This window comes from Schistocerca nitens, chromosome 9 (genome assembly GCF_023898315.1).
Source record: "Schistocerca nitens isolate TAMUIC-IGC-003100 chromosome 9, iqSchNite1.1, whole genome shotgun sequence".
Taxonomy (NCBI): Eukaryota; Metazoa; Arthropoda; class Insecta; order Orthoptera; family Acrididae; genus Schistocerca; species Schistocerca nitens.
In genome coordinates, this window is record NC_064622.1 from 195,719,105 (window position 1) to 195,735,948 (window position 16,844).

General features: G+C 43.8%; 2 protein-coding genes across 2 annotated transcripts in view; one reads left to right on the plus strand and one right to left on the minus strand.

The window, feature by feature from the left end:
• The window catches only part of LOC126203155 (lysosome membrane protein 2-like), a 426,168-nt gene that overhangs the window by 346,932 nt on the left and 62,392 nt on the right, over window positions 1-16,844 (minus strand). The window lies entirely within an intron of this gene.
• The window catches only part of LOC126204096 (histidine-rich glycoprotein-like), a 58,087-nt gene continuing 46,490 nt past the window's right edge, over window positions 5,248-16,844 (plus strand). Inside the window, exon 1 of the mRNA XM_049938514.1 lies at window positions 5,248-5,678. Within this exon, the coding sequence (XP_049794471.1) occupies window positions 5,248-5,678 (431 nt within the window). The remainder of the gene's footprint in view (window positions 5,679-16,844) is intronic.

The following is a 16,844-nucleotide window of genomic DNA, read 5'->3' on the forward strand; positions in this document are numbered from 1 at the left end:
ACCACATTTTCCTGGTTATGTATCTTAATAAATCTGATTTATTTCTTACTCTTATTGGATCTCTGTTTTATTGACCCAACGTCAAGGAGCTCAGAGTTCAATTCAGAGATGTAACAACTTAGCCATTATTTTCACAAGCTGCGACATCATCGCGAAAAAACGCAGTGACCCGTATATGTAATAAGTTTCCTTTAAGTCTATGGTCGCAATCTTTTTGTTTAATAGATTACCGGTTTCGGTCTTTAATGACCATCAGATCTGTTTCATAAAAAGGACTGTTTTTATGAAACAGATCTGATGGTCATTAAAGACCGAAACCGGTAATCTATTAAACAAAAAACATTGTGATCATAGACGTAAATTAAAGGAAACTTATTAGCCGTTATTCTCGAGAACGTTATTAGCCGTTATTCTCGAGAACGCACATCCACACGCAAACAGTTTTCTTCACTTACACGAATTTTGTTCAGGGGGCACCATACTGTCAGTACGCATGCCACTAGGCTTTCTAAAATTAGCGACGACCTACTGGAAGAATGTTTATGTTCCTATGGCTGTATACGTTGTCAATGGAGATAATTTTCACGACTTGGCCAGAGATACGTTTACCACACATTATTTCAGCACTACAGCTGTAGCCTTTATGACATGAACAGTGAAACAAATCTGTAACGACTTGCTACTTTTTGGTTTTTGCATCCTATTGCATGGTTTCAGTATTCCTGTAACCGATGAGTAGAGAAATTGAATGGAGGCTCTATCTGTTGAGAGGGGTCTGGATAAATATGATGCAAATATATAGGAAACGGCGGACAAGACAATAGTGAGACCACTTACTTACTACTTACTACTACTATATTCTGTGTCATCAAGAATGCGTAACACCAAATGAAGTCAGACACACTGCGAAGACCGCGGAAGGCGAACATAGTCCGTGCAAACGGCAGATACATCCGGTAGCAAAGCACTGGAGGAGCATGAAGCTTAATTGGGATCAAGTGAAATAAAATCGAAAATCTTTCGGTAAATCTAGAGCATATGCACCAGGTGGTTACAACTGAACTGCAGCTATTCAATTAAGTCCGGTTTATGGTACGGCAACTAAACTTTGTAGATATGCTAATTCGTTAATGCGGAACGATTTACGCTGGAAAAAAAAAATTTACGATTTTGGCCATCGGGTGTCTATCTGGCGGTGTACGTTGTATAACGTTATATCTACGCTGTAATTCGACAAGCCATAATGTGATTGAAATTTGTAACTATCGATAAGAGATCGTGCACTGTTCTTAAAACAGTTTTATGTTAATTGCAGCTATTACAGAGTTGAACTGACTGGAGGGTTTGAGGAGAGGTCCGATGTCATGAAATGAAATTTGAGAACAAATCAGCTTGGTGTGATGCGTGGAGTAGTAAGGTGTCTTATCGAAATCGAAGTTACTGACGTGGTTGCTGTTGCTTTAAATTGACAATGGATGATGATTTGTGTGGAGGGGAGGCGCTCGACATCATGGTTATCACCACCCTGACGAAACGTCGACATGCAAATCTCATGGGTGGGAACGAAGGCTGTTGCATGCGGACCAGTTTATAACGTATTAAGGTCTGCCGCCCTTCCCAACCAGTTTAGGGATGATGCCTGATCGATCACAAAATTTCGTCACTCTTGAAACACTGGTATCGGTATCTGCGAGGATGGTGGGCGGATCTCCAGCGAGATCGAGGGCTGACCTAATATCAGTATACAGGACAAACGTAGCCACAATATGCTGAACGGAAAGCGGCACGCCACAGACTTCACAAAGTCGTGGATCTTCGCGGCGGAGGAGGAAGCAATGTGTGAAAGAGCTATGCCCGATGCGCAATGTGGTAGGCAAAACTTCCTTCCAGCGCCGAGGCTGACATGAAGTCCGCCAAGCCATTGTGGTCGATTTGAGAACCGCAGTTTGTTGTATGTCACCTGCAACCATGCAGGCTCCCACTGAAGCATGATGCATCTGTGAGAAAATGAGGTAATGACGTGCAACGGGATGGGACATTGGCGGACAGCACCATCCCAACATGCTTCCTTGGCATCTTTGTCAGCTATGTCGTTCCCCTGTATCCCAATGTGACCAAGTACCCAGCAAGAGATCACCTCCTTCCCACGGTGTTGGAGCTACTGTAAGGCGTCATGGATGAGCTGAATCAGCGGGTCTACCGGATACATTTGATGAAGTGCCTGCAGCCCACCATGAGAGTCGGAACACACAAGAAAACTCGTACGGTGATTTCTGTGAACCCTCTCCAGTGCCATCAGAGTGCCATATAACTCCGCATCATAATTTGTAAATTGTTCTGGAAGACGCACTTAAAAAACCGTATGAGGGAAAACGGCAGAACAACCGAGAGCATTCCACTGCTGCGATCTATCTGCTCTAAAAAATCAATTCTACAAAATATACTAAGACAAAATTCAACAAAATTATTCTTATTAAATAATCAAATAAACAAAAAATACAATAAATTTAATAATCAAGATAATAACTATAAAAGTAAGGCACGTACTTAAAACAGACCAAAACATAGTTGTAAAAAGCAAATCTGGAGTACAACTTTTCGTGTATAGTGTCAAACTTAAAGTCACTTTGGGCCTCTGAAGACACCAAGGCGTTGCATACCTGGGTGTGTATTTTCATGCCCGAGAGAGCCAGATCTTTTAGTCTGTGGCACGTATACCAAATGGCTGGGTCGCTTGGGGCCGATTCCTGAACAGTAGTTCGAAAATGGGTTGGATTACTGAACTAAATGCAAATGACTGAGGTGACGCTGAGATTTTCAGCGCCTGTCGAGCCAGAAGGTTACGTCACCGAATCAAGAAGGGTTGTTCACCTGCCTCTGCACACGGACTCTGAACTGGGCTGGTCCGAAAGATTCCAGTCGATATCCGAACGCCCTCATGGTGGGCAGCATCTAACATCCGGAGGCAGGAAGGATAGGCTGATCCGTAGACCACGGTGCCATAGTCTAAGCTGCAGGAGGCGGGACCTGTCAGCTCCCTATGTTTTTCCGCCAAGGCTTGTAAAAATGTTCAACAACCGGAAGCCCTTTGTTCGTAGGTCTTTCAGGTGTGGGAGCCATGTTAATTTTTAGTCAAATAATAAACACAAAAAGCGCACAGTGTCTTGGAAACATAATATACGGTCCCCCATTGGAAGCTCTGGTTGGTTAAAACTCCGACGAGCACGATTAAAATTGACACAATCTTAGGTAAGAACCGAAAACCAGTTGTCTGGACCCACGTTTCCAGCCTCCCAATTGTCAACTGTAGCTGCCTCCTCGTTGTCTTAAGATCAGAGGAAAAGTAGAAGATTGCAAAGTCATCCACAAACAAAGAGAATTTAACAGGGCTCCTGACTGCGGAGGAAATGCCATTACTAGCGATGGCAAACAATGTAACACTGAGGACACTGCCCTGGGGCGCACCATTCTCTTTAACAAAGCAATCAGGCATGGCATCGCCAATGCGGTAACGAAAACGCCGGTTCTCGAGAAAGGATTGAATCAGAAGCGGCAGGCGTCCACGTAGTTACCGTTCATTAAGTTGGCGAAGGATGTTGTACCTCCAAGTACTGTCATATACTTTTTCGAGGCCAAAAAACACAAGAACTAAATGCTTCTGGGGTAAGGAGGACTCCTGTATCGCCGTCTCCTGTAAAATTAAGTTGTCAAGAGTGGAACGGTAATGCCTGAAACCGCTCTGAAAGCGGCTCGGGTGACCTCGAGACTCGAGCAGCCAGACGAAGACCCCATTATTTGACAAGACCGTAAGGGGATGCCGGTTCTGTTGCCTGAAATCCTTCTTAGTGTTTCCCAAACGTGCACAGCGGAAGTGGATCGATTAATGGAAGTCATGAATTCCCTGCCGGAAGACCTCTTCCGTTTTTTGATCACTCGCCTTGAATGTGCTCTTGCAGACCTGAAGGCATGAAGATTGTCTCTAGTTGGACACTGAAGTTCCGCAGAGGTGTCCGCCTGGCCCTCATGGCCAATCGACGGTAGCCATTCCACCAAGGTACAGGCCATCGTCGGAGGTGGTTACTAGACCTGTGGATGGACTCTGCGGCAGCCCTTTGGATCTGATGAGTGATAGGGCCACCGCCTCCTGTGCCCAATCCTTTTGTTCAAAAATAACCCGTCCACTGTACTGTGACCAATTTTCCGTTGATATCATTAACCTGCGTGGTCTCCTGATGGTCACCGTCCTAGTCGGCAGATGGGTCCACACTGGGAAGAGGTCACTAGAATGTAAATCGGGAGCCACTTCCCACTGAACTGAGTCTGCAATAGCTGGGGAACCAAAACAAAGGTCAATACCTGAAAGAGACTGTAGCTATGGAAAAGTGAGTCATCTGACCCGCGTTCATAAGGCAGAAATCCCCAGAATGGACGAGTCGCTCGATCATCCGACCCTGGAGCAAGTAGTAGCCGAGCCCCCATTTGCTCTTCGGCCAGAGAATATTCTATGGAGTGACTAGGCACATTTTACACTACAGGGTGCAGTGAATACACAAAATTGCCCAATTCGGGGTACTGCTAAACGATGTGTTGAGTACGGAGAGCCACTGCACCCGCGGCAACTCTGTGGTGTAGATTCACGAGCACCTTTCTTCTTGGTTCGTTCCTCTTTGAAGAGAACACACACAGAGGACTTGGCGAAGAGGGCAAATGTGTGAGAGTAACTGGTTTCTTACAAGATGCTTAACAATAAAATCTGCATTACACTTTTCTCATTCGTTTCACTTTTCCCGCCCACGTCCCACTGGAATTTCATTTCATATGGAAACATTTCCGTACGATTGTCTTGCATCCACGTGCCAGATTTGCTCATGGTGGCAAAATTAGAACTAATTTTTCCAGCATAAATTTTCTCCACAGTAACTCAGCGTATCTACCAAGTTTTGCTGTGATACTATAATTATAATCTACTCTGAACCTCCGTGATTGACTGCCCTTTAATTAAACTAATGGTTCTATGGGCTCTATCGTGTAAGGATCATGAGATCAAGAGAGAACAAGAAGCGAATATGGACATAAAATGACATTTCCCTCTCCATATGCGAATTTAATGGACTGCAAAGGGTAATTCAGATATGAAATTCCCTCCTACGTGGACTATAGAATGGCTTGCGGTGTATATGTGTACGAGGGGTGGTCGAAGTTTATAATAACGTCGAAAAAAATGACACCTTTTTTGTTTGTGGGTACATGTCTCATGGGTACATGTCTCATGGGTACATGTCTCATGGGTACATGTCTCATGGGTACATGTCTCATGGGTACATGTCTCATGGGTACATGTCTCATGGGTACATGTCTCATGGGTACATGTCTCATGGGTACATGTCTCATGGGTACATGTCTCATGGGTACATGTCTCATGGGTACATGTCTCATGGGTACATGTCTCATGGGTACATGTCTCATGGGTACATGTCTCATGGGTACATGTCTCATGGGTACATGTCTCATGGGTACATGTCTCATGGGTACATGTCTCATGGGTACATGTCTCATGGGTACATGTCTCATGGGTACATGTCTCATGGGTACATGTCTCATGGGTACATGTCTCATGGGTACATGTCTCATGGGTACATGTCTCATGGGTACATGTCTCATGGGTACATGTCTCATGGGTACATGTCTATCACTGGGCTACAACATTTTGTTTTGGCCTACCTAGTGGAGTGCTATGGTATTGTATTGTGGGGATTTCTGTGTGTACCAGGATTGCAGCCGAGTAAAAAAGAAGTCCTGTACATCTGTGAATATCATTTGTCAGCCGGGGAATCTATGTGGAAAACAGTTAAAGGAATTTAGTTAAGAGAATACTAGGAGCGAAGTAAGTTACAAGGCGGCTCTTTCGTAGCGAGAACTACTCATACTTCATGCAGCGACGCTCCTGTAGGTCACTTGCTGATTCACAGCTCACAGACCGAGTCAATAGCCCTAGACGCTCATTGTTACGTTGTTCCCTCACGCAGTCAGACACGAGACACACGTCTCCAGTCTTCTGTCCTGGCCAGGCATCAGAGTGGAAGTATTGTGACGCATGGGAACATGCGATCAGTAGTTTTCAACATAATGGTGGTACTGCAGCAAGCAGTGAGCCTTCAGGTTGCATGCACATGACTGGAAACCCTGATCCGTTTGATGTTAGGCAAGACTCATTTTTGTCGTTGGCTTTTACTGTGGCGTACATAATGCTGCATCTTTGTTCTTTTTCTCAGATGCTTCACAACACGTGAATGTCGGTTTCCGTTTAACAGTCAACTATCTGTTCTTTGAAGTGAAACTGTTAGTTTGCTACATTTTAGAGTTGTTCTTTGCAGAGTGAAATGCCTGTCTGAGGCATCAGGATTGAGCAAAATATTAACCACTGTGTGGGAAATGGGAGAAGTTAAATCGAAATTTTTTGTCAGGGAATTACATAGAACTTTCCTTACAAGTACCCACATGCAAAGAAGGAATCTATCATACAGAAACGTGTGTGGCATTTTAAAGATCTTAATCAGCATTTTGTGAATTACGTCTTAACTTGTTGCATGAGCGATTAGTTTTAGTTCACATGGTTCCATAGAAAAACACGAAAGAACCTAAAGGCTTCAACGAACAATGTCAGCTACGTCTTGTTACCGGCATAAAAATAACATCAAAACCCCTCACGTTAACACTATTATATTAAAATCTCTGATCCCTACATAGAATCCTCGTTATATGTGGACGGCCTTCAAAAACTTTCACTAATAGTCGAGTGACAACAGGGAGTAAAGATTGGCGTTGGATACACAGGAGCTGCTGTTCTTATTTAATATGTAGATGGGTACAGTAGAGAAGAATAAATTTGATACCTTCGCAGTAGTCGTTACCGCATTTGTCAGATGCAGTAGCTGGTGAATTCTTTTGATGCAGCACTTTGTAAGCCGGAGCACTGAGGGGCCTGTAACCTTCCTCAGATGTACCAGTTGTGGCACCTTATAGTGCAGTACGACCTCTGAAGAACTGTTAAGCTATCAATTTCTCCCTCCCCCAAGAAAAAAAATGTAGTCGTCCACAAACGAATATGAAATAACTACACACTAAGCCATCTCAGACCGCTTTTCCATCTTACTGGCGTATCGAGGTTCTAATATGTAGCAAGAGACCTCGTCCGTCGTTTTTAGAAGGGGACTAGATTTTTTGGGGATGAACTTAATACACGGTTAACGCCAATCGCATTTCGAACATATCCCGATAAAGATCAGTACTGTTAAAATCTCTCTGTGTACATAGGAAGAACTACTTCACAAGGAAGAGCTGGGAAGATTTTCCTGGTAACAGGTCTTAACGAAATATTGAAGACCCTCCAGAACTGAAGCTGGCAGTGGGTTGGTTGCGCTGGCTTGCTTTATGGCTAACAGCATCGAGGTCGTCTTTTAAAGCGGTGTTATTGAAATCATATGCTCAAACCGCCAGTGGTATTCTGTTTTTATCACAACCCGTTCCTAGTCAAAAAAGTTGTTTACGTGTATTTGAAATGCGTATTATTACCTACCTCATGACGCAGGTCGTAATTTCGTCCTTTTTGTGTGACCGTACTCTCCTTGGCACAAGCAACTGACGCACTTTACAGTGACGTAAATGAGTACAAATCTGTTTTGAATAAGGAAATACATCAACAGCAATTTGAACGTTCGTTTGCAAAGACTGTTACCTGCGTCGATTCAAGAGTGCCAACTTATTCAACAAGAAGACAATGTCCAGTTGTAAACAGCTGTCATTGGAGGCACTCCCAAGTGTAGGGCCTACTGCATTCGGACGTTGAGACGGAGTATACCTGGTGGTGTTCTAAGTTTAGTGACAAGCTTCAGAAATGCTATTAATTTATATTTAACCGTGCCTTAATACAACGGAGAAGGCTGAAGGTGATTTTCCTGGGATTAGAAAAGTAAGACCACAGAAGAGGTGAAAGGAAAGTACAGAGAAATGGGGCTGTCTGACCACTTACAGGAAACAGAGTTAGCCAGTGACTTAACATATTAAGAACATCTCCCTAATTTTTTTTTGTAAACAAGTTGGGCACATCTCGAAACTTAAAACTCTGATCATGTATGTTTCAATGTCTCTTAAAACACAGTCGAGTAAAATGTGTCACAGTTATCTGTACGCCATAAGCTCCACACATTGGATGATCCTCTCGCTGTACCAAGAAGTTGTGCCTCAGAAGACCGTGGTCTATACAAAGACGACTAAGCAGAATCTCATTCCGTCTTTATGGCCGAAAGGGGGTAATCGACGGCCGCGTAATGGACATTACTACACAGCTTCTTGTCAGTCACTTCCAGCCACTCTGCTTCCTATCGAGGCACGATTCTCTACTTTAACAGCAATAATAGCTTGCAGGGGATGGCACAGTGATATAACGGAGGATTGCTACACGTCTCCTTCGCTGCTATATCCGCTATTTCGTTCCCCGCGATACCTATTGTGCAATGGTAGCCGTCAGAAACACAACTCCTTCCCCAGTGGTTGTAGCTGAATTAGGGAATCCTGGATATTTTGGACTACTGTATCTGCTGGGTACAAGTGTTTTAGAGAGTGGAATTTAGCGCTAAGCACGCCTGATCTACTTCAATTCCCGAACGATCGCACACAGTGAAGTCTCGAGGGAGTCTGACTGAGGACGCGATCAGGATGAACAACAGAGCAACCAACGGACTCCCCCTGTTTCGATCAGTATGAGAGCGTCGGATGCTCTTTAATGCTATCCGAAGGAAGTACTTGCAGAGCGACCTGCAGAGAATTTATGAATGGTGCAGACTGGCAGTTGACCCTGAACGCAAATAAATATAACATATTGCTCATACATAGGAAAAGAAATCCACTACGTACAGCTATACTATTGATGGCAAACAGGTGGATACAGCGTCTGCCGTAAAATATCTAGGCCTAACTATCCAGAGCGACGTGAAGTGGAATGACCTCATAAAACAGATAGTGGGAAAAGCAGACGCCAGGCTCAGATTCATCGGAGGTTAAAATCCTCGATTTTGGGTCATCGTTTCCCACATCAAGTGACTCCAGAACACGCTGCACGCGGATCCCAAACGGAATGGTTGCTTGCCGATGGTTGGAGAAATGGCGTTCTAGAGGTGGACGAGAAACAGTATGGTACGCTGGTGAATTCGAAGCTGCGAGAAACTGACATGCCTGACGCACCATGAAGAGCAGCCGCTGGATGGTGAGCGACAGTTTCCCAGCCTCTGCACAGAGAGTGGGTATGAGGCTGGTCCTCTAAGCACCCGTGTGCAGCCTAATCCCCTCTTGGTGAACAGGTTCATTAATCTTCAGATAAGGAGGCCTCGCTGACCCTTACAATGTGCAGCCATAGGTAGACCCTGAAAGCTCAAAAGCCGCATAAACCGGAGCAATTGCGGCGTATCTGCTTCCCAAGACCTGTGGCTAAGGCACTTAACGATATTCAGCGCATTCTAGGTTCTGGCTTTGTCTCCGAGATGTGGTAACCATGATAGTTTGGAGTCAAACATGAGGCCCAGAAACCCCACTAAGTCTTCTAAAAATAGTATGACGTCACTCATACGTAAGTTACTTAAATTAAAAATATGACGAGGACGATCAAATTGCACCTGGAGGGAACTGGAAACCTGTCTCTGCACCCCAGTCCTCTAACCTCTGCACTCTAAATTGCAGCTGAAAGGTCGCTGTTGAAACATGGAGGAAGAACAGAAAACAACAAAATCGTCCAGAATCAAGAAGCACTCTACAGCTGTCCGAATAGTAGACGTGATATTATTTGTGGTCATGGGAAGGAGGGTAAAACTTGAAACACTGACCTGAGGAACACCAATTTCCTGCCCAAAACGTTCCGACTCACGACACCAGCTGAAGACGTGAACTGTCGAATACAAAGGAAGGACCGTATGGAAATGGGAAGGTGGCCACAAAAGGGCGCTGCAGAATATTGTGTCTCCAAGTAGTATCATACGCCTTACTGATATCTAACAATGTTCCGAGACAGTGATGTTTACGTAGGAAATCCTACTGAATAGTTGCCTCTAAAAGGATCGGGTTGTCGATTGTGGACCGAAATCTCTGGAATCCACACAAAACGGCCAAGGAGTTGCTTGGTCTCTAGTAATCAGACCAGGCGGTGGTCAACCACTCGTTCCACGGGGTCTTTCCTACTCAGCTCGTTAAGGCGACGCTCCGGTAACTACAGTCCTTTCCCGTTTTGAGAAAAGTATCAGAACTGTCTCTCTCTCTCTCTCTCTCTCTCTCTCTCTGTCTCTCTCTCTGTCTCTCTCTCTCTGTCTCTCTCTCTCTGTCTCTCTCTCTCTGTCTCTCTCTCTCTGTCTCTCTCTCTCTGTCTCTCTCTCTCTCTGTCTCTCTCTCTCTCTGTCTCTCTCTCTCTGTCTCTCTCTCTCTGTCTCTGTCTCTCTCTCTCTGTCTCTGTCTCTCTCTCTCTGTCTCTGTCTCTCTCTCTCTGTCTCTGTCTCTCTCTCTCTCTGTCTCTGTCTCTCTCTCTCTGTCTCTGTCTCTCTCTCTCTGTCTCTGTCTCTCTCTCTCTGTCTCTGTCTCTCTCTCTCTGTCTCTCTCTCTCTGTCTCTGTCTCTCTCTCTCTGTCTCTCTCTCTCTCTCTCTCTCTGTCTCTCACGAAGGCCGTCAGTGACTTCCAACTGTACAGAGTCCATAACGGCTCTAGAGCAGAGAGAGACCGGTGGCTGAGAATGACCCTGTAGCACCACAGAAATGAGTGGGGGCGTCTGTTGAGAATGCACAACTCGTGAGACGTCATGATGCTTTACAAAACATGACCCCCAGGGCAAACAGTGGTCCAACGCACACAATATGACGTCATTTAAGTCTCCCAGTAGGAGAAGTGGTCGGAAAAGTTGTTCTGTAAGACCTATTAGAGCCTCAACGTCAGTCGCATCGTGTGGAGGTAAATATAGCGAGCAATCTGTGATCCTGATATACATGAACTGCTATCACTTGCAGGTCAGTAGCTAGGGAGAGAGCAGAGCAGTTGTGCGTCTTATTGACAAACAAAAGCTACCCCTCCCTCGTCCCTTTCCCCAGTCAGGTCATCCTTGCGATAGACTGTATAGCTCCAAAGAAATGGGACATTAGATATTTTAAAATGCGTTTCCTCCAAATACAAGGAAATGGTGCGTTCCTGTGCTAGCAGTTTCAGTTCACATGTTTCCCGAGCCAATTAATTTTTCACCGTAGGATAGGAGCCATCTGTCACGATGGTAGCTCTTATCCGTGAACAGGAGCCGAAAAATGTTAGAGGCTCTGTCTTGGGGCGAGATGACTAACCCCACGCCGACATCAAGGTCCATCAGTTCTAAAGAAGATTCGGGATAGAAGTCAGAGAGGGTGACGTGGACATCATCTGACTGTTTATTTCCGCGTTCCATCAGTGGTGGACACTTTGCCCTTTATTTTTTTTTTCTCTGGGTAGGCTTCAGAGTCATAACTATGGCTGTGGATGTGGTAGCACAGGGCAGCGGAACTGGCTCAACCTTAGGAGAGCAGTGAGCTCCACAACGACGAAAACCCGGCTTTTTCTGAAGTTCTGCGGAGGGATAACAGGCGTTTAACTAACTGCAGTAGCTCACGTCCATCGACAAACGCAGGTACTATTGCTGACACTAGCAACCTCAATTTGTGTAGCACCATTCGCTTTCTGCACTGGCTTTTTAAGAACCGAGGCAAAGGAAGTAACTAACTTTCGCGGCGGTATGGCTTCCATAAAACTTTCTCGACTCACCATAGGGGATTCGCTTCGAACTCTTAAGCTCTTGTATTCAATTCTTTGAGATGGAGTGAGTTCCAGAGCGATTCACACACTACAACAACGGAGGTGATCAAGAAACTTCATGTGCGCCCTTGCACACGTAGCTTCTCCGTGACACCAAAGAGTACTACGCCCAAAGTGCTGGAATTCTAAACAGCACTGGGTTGCTGTTGTACGGCCACATGCATAGGGGAAGGGAATCTGCCATTACCTGTTCAGGACATTTCGTCCTGTTAAACGTCAGGAAAAAACGAGTCGTACTTTATAAGATCCCATCAACCCTCTTCACAGTGTTTTTCCTGTCTTCTATCTCTGTATGTTTCTTTTTTATTGGCATCAGTCTTCTGACTGGATTGATGCGACCCGCCACGAATTTCTCTCGTGTGCTGTTATCTTCATCTCATAGTAGCACTTGCAACCTACGTCCTCAATTATTTGCCGTATATATTCCAATCACAGTTTGTACGCTGTAATGACATTCCGACGCAGAGACATACAATACCTTAAAGGCTGCGCCAAAGATTAAATTGAGAGGCATTTAGATTATAATCTTTGTAATGTTCACATTGGATTCTCTTTTGTTTCATACTCCAAGGAGCTAAGGGACACTTTCGATTGTTGCCTTGTGGAGGATGGACGTGATTTTTTGGACTGTGCGGAAAGGCAGCCACATAGTTAGTAATTATGGTTTGTGCGACGAGCACAGCAAGTCTTATTGTGTTGTGAATAAAAAATAGTGAAAAGTATCGAAGTGTTACGAAAATTATTTAAAGTGACGTAGCATTGTATTCCTTGATTTCCACCGTCTTCGTGAAGTGAACCGATGCCGACTCAGGAAGATACACACGGTCAACAAGGAGAAGAACACCGATGGCGACTAATGAATTAATATTGTGGCAGAAGGACTAATTATACGTCTAAGGTGAGAACTCTGATTAAATCAACAATGACGTAGAATTCAAAAATGTAATTAATCGGAATGGTAAATTATATTACAGGCATATTTCACGCAGCACTGTATTTGTCCGCATTCAAGCCGGTCAATACAACCCGTAAAAAAGCCTTTCAAAATTTCTAAAGCTACAGTTTAATGTCAATAAATTTAATTTTTTTTATTTATTTCGCCACACTGGCGACCGCTAACAGGGACAGTGCTGGTGGAACAAAGAGTAAGTACTTGATTGTTGTGCTACAAATGTACTTGTACTAATTACCCTTTTCTCTGTTACAAGACGCAAATGGAAAATGACGAATAAGGTGAAACAATATTGACTGTATAAACGGATGGCACAATAACCAGAAGGAACAAAGACAAGGATTTACAAACCTAACGTAATCGTGAGTGACGCAGCTCAGCCGTAATTAAGGTAGGAAAGCGCAAACGCATGCAGCGGCTGCACCTTGGCTTAGCTCCACTTAAAGCAGAACCTTTTCCTTTCCATATTAAAATCCTGGTAGTGTTTGTGGCAACACACAATTACACTTTGATAATTACTTTTTTATGTTTAACAATCACAGAATTAGAAGACGTAGTGCGCCATCTTATAAGTTTCCGACGCGCAACAAATAACAATCGCGAGATATTTTTATTAATTCAACTGCGAGAGAATTTAAAGATTTAGATTAACAGTAAAGTACAGATAAAAATAATATCTCCACAATGGAATCGGAGAACTTTAATTTGACAAATGTTCAAGGACGCGTCACCGATTCTGACAATAGTGACGTAATTGATGACGCAATTAGTTTTTCAGCACAACATAATGTAGAAGTAAATACAGTTCAATTGCACTCGACAGGGATTAACAATAACGAACCACTTGCAAATGAAACCTTTTACACAGTCGATGAAGCATCGATTACCAGATCAGATGAAAATATTTCGCGTGAAATCAGTGAACCTAGCCCGGTTTCGATTCAATCAGATCGTGGTAGAGAAACAATGGCTACAAATAATGGCATAAATACCAACACACAAGCTCCGTCAGTTACGCTTGAGGCATTATATAGTCTGATGTCAAACGTGAGCGAGCAATTATCTGATATAAAGATCAGTCACAACACAACAAACACAAACATGGAAATTGGGTTCCAACAGCAGTTTTCAAGTGCAAACACGCAATTTGAAAATATGCACAAACATTTTGATCAACGCTTAAATAAACTCACCAATGAAATCGAGCAAAAGATCGAAGACAAAGTCATCAAAACAGTCAATAGTGTATACAATGTATTGGCAAATGATTTAGAAAAGAAATTGTCAGATCTTACAAACAAACAGGAACTGTCAGAAATCGTAGAAACACACAATCAAACAGAAACGGTACAAAAAGAAATACATGAAAACGTACAGCCTATTCAAATAAATTTAACTAGAGTACAGTCCGCATGTGAAGAAATACCTGACCAAGTTAATAAAGTTAACGAAGAAGTCGGTCTTCTGAAACAGGAGACTGGACGTATCAAGGCGGACATTATCAAAATAAATGAAACTTTAGAAACCGTTAATGTAAATCAATCAATAACTGACCGGGAAACAAAACTTTTTGAAAAATTAGGTAATGAAATCAAAGTAGCCGAGGAGAGAATACGTAAGGAAATTGCGGGTAGACTAAATGTTTCAAATGATTTGCCTACGTCAAGCAACAGGCAGCGTGACACTTATTCACCCGTGCCAGATTACGATGTCAATAACGCAGAACATCACGCGCCCAGTCCGGCGTATGTGCACGCACCGGCGCAGGCAAACAATGGATATTCGCCAAACGCGGTGCTGCAACAGGCAGTAGGCGTGTCGCCTTGCATCTCTACGATTCTAGTCGATGAGAGCCTTTTGAAACAGACAGTTTCCAGTTTTCTCCACAGAATCCAGAAAAACTCATCCAGTCGTATTCGTAAGAGCATTTAAAAATGTCTTACCAAGGAACTGGACTGAGACACAGAAGATTAGATATGTAGTAGGCTTCACACAAGGCGACGCACTTTTGTGGGCCACAGACATGGCTGAACAGTGCGTCACCTACGAACAATTTGAACGAGCTTTATTGGAGAAATATTGGTCTGCTGGGGTCCAAGAAAGACTGCGGCATGAGGTATTCAACCCACAACCGTTCAACCTAAAAAACGGCGGGTTGAGAAAGTATTTCGAGAAGTATTTGAATAAGACGCGCTATTGGAACAATCCAATACCGCACGTAGATGTTTTCAAAATTCTGAAAAACAGACTACCCGCGAACTTACGCGAGAAATTGGTAACCATACCGGAGAACGACCTTGAATACTTTCTTTCCGTGCTTGACTCAATTGATCTAATATACGATGAAGAGCCGACCAGAAGTAATCGGAATGAACATTCCGGAACCAATCAAAACAACGTAAACGGGTATCATTTTAATGGCAGTGGACAAAACCCACACAGTTGGCATCCTTATGCTACAAGGCCAAATAATGGAAACCGGAATTACGGAAATCGGAGGAATTCGGCGCCACAGAGACGTGAAGACCGAAGATATAATACAGATTACGGTCCACGCCGGTATGGAAATGATAGAAATCACGTGAACGGTTGGTCAGGCCCGCGTGATGAAAGGCGGCACACAAATGAAAATTACAATAGTTACGGTAATAGGAATGACCGACCAAGGAGAAACAGCGACGGCCGGTCGCAAGAAAATGTTGCACGCAGCGGTCCGGAAACTAATTAGCGACAGAATAACCACTCAGTACACTTCGTAGAGGAAACGGACAGTAATGAAGCAACGCCGTTGTCTCCCCCGGTAAACAACAATCGGTCGCAATGAGCCCCCACCGGCCGACCGATTTGACAACAGGGGGCACAAACAAGCACACATTACATCTTAAACAATTATTTTTAAGATATGATCAGGATGCTGCCGTAGAAGATGATGTATGTGAATAAGAGATTAAAGCCCCGGACAAGGTAAGTGACCTCGTGCAGGCTGTAATAACAGCAAAGATAGGAACTATAATTACCAACGTAATTTTAGATACAGGCGCATCTACGAATATTATTGCTAACAGTTTATTTAAAGAAGTTTCGAAAGCATTAAAAGTACCAGTGTTGTCAAAGGAAAATTGTAAAATCTTGACAGCTGTAGGTAACAAGTCAAAAAGTATTAAGTGGCAGACGCAAATACCTGTTACCATTAGCGATGTCATGATAAATTGTACATTCTTAATCGTTGACAAATTAATAGTCAATTATGTTTTAGGTATGGAAGTTTTCCGGCAGTATAAAGTAAACATCGACATAGGCAGTGGACTTTGCTATTTCCGAGTGGGCAGTCGTAGTGTGAAGGTCAATCTTGTAAAGTCAACAATAGAGCGTAATGGCCGATTACAGAAACAAGCTGAAGTAAAATTAGTTTACCCACAAGTGTTATTGATAGATATTCCTTACCCCGAACAATTAGACACAGAAATAATTAACGAACAGGCCGCCCACGAGAAGGTAGGAAAATCCACTTGTCTTTCAGAAACTCAACAAAATGAACTAGCACATCTTATTACTGAAGTTTCAATTATACATCGAAACTAGTAACCAACTGGGGGCATATGCCAGCTTAAAACCGCATAGTTAACCACACCTAATGAAACATGTGTTACTGTGAGTCTTAACACTATAAAATAAACCATACGGTACTTTTGTTGTCTAACTCAGTTATTTAAGAGAGAGGAACGAAGACAAATTAACGCGAAGGCTAGAGTTTGTTCGCTTGAGACGAGCAACAAGCCACGCGTCGAAGTTGGAATCCAACGCTCAGCTGATGAGCACGCGATAGCTGCATGGCAAGACGAGGTCATTGGCCGCGCTGTAGGCAGCAAGCCGGGGAGAAATCTTCCCCCTTCCCTGTCCGATCAGCTGAGTGTATACGAAGAGCGAAGGCGCATGCGCGGTAGAGTCCAGGCGACACGTGACTCGTATAACATGGTGGCGGCAATCACGAATAATGTTCACCAACAATGCAGAGTTTTCCCC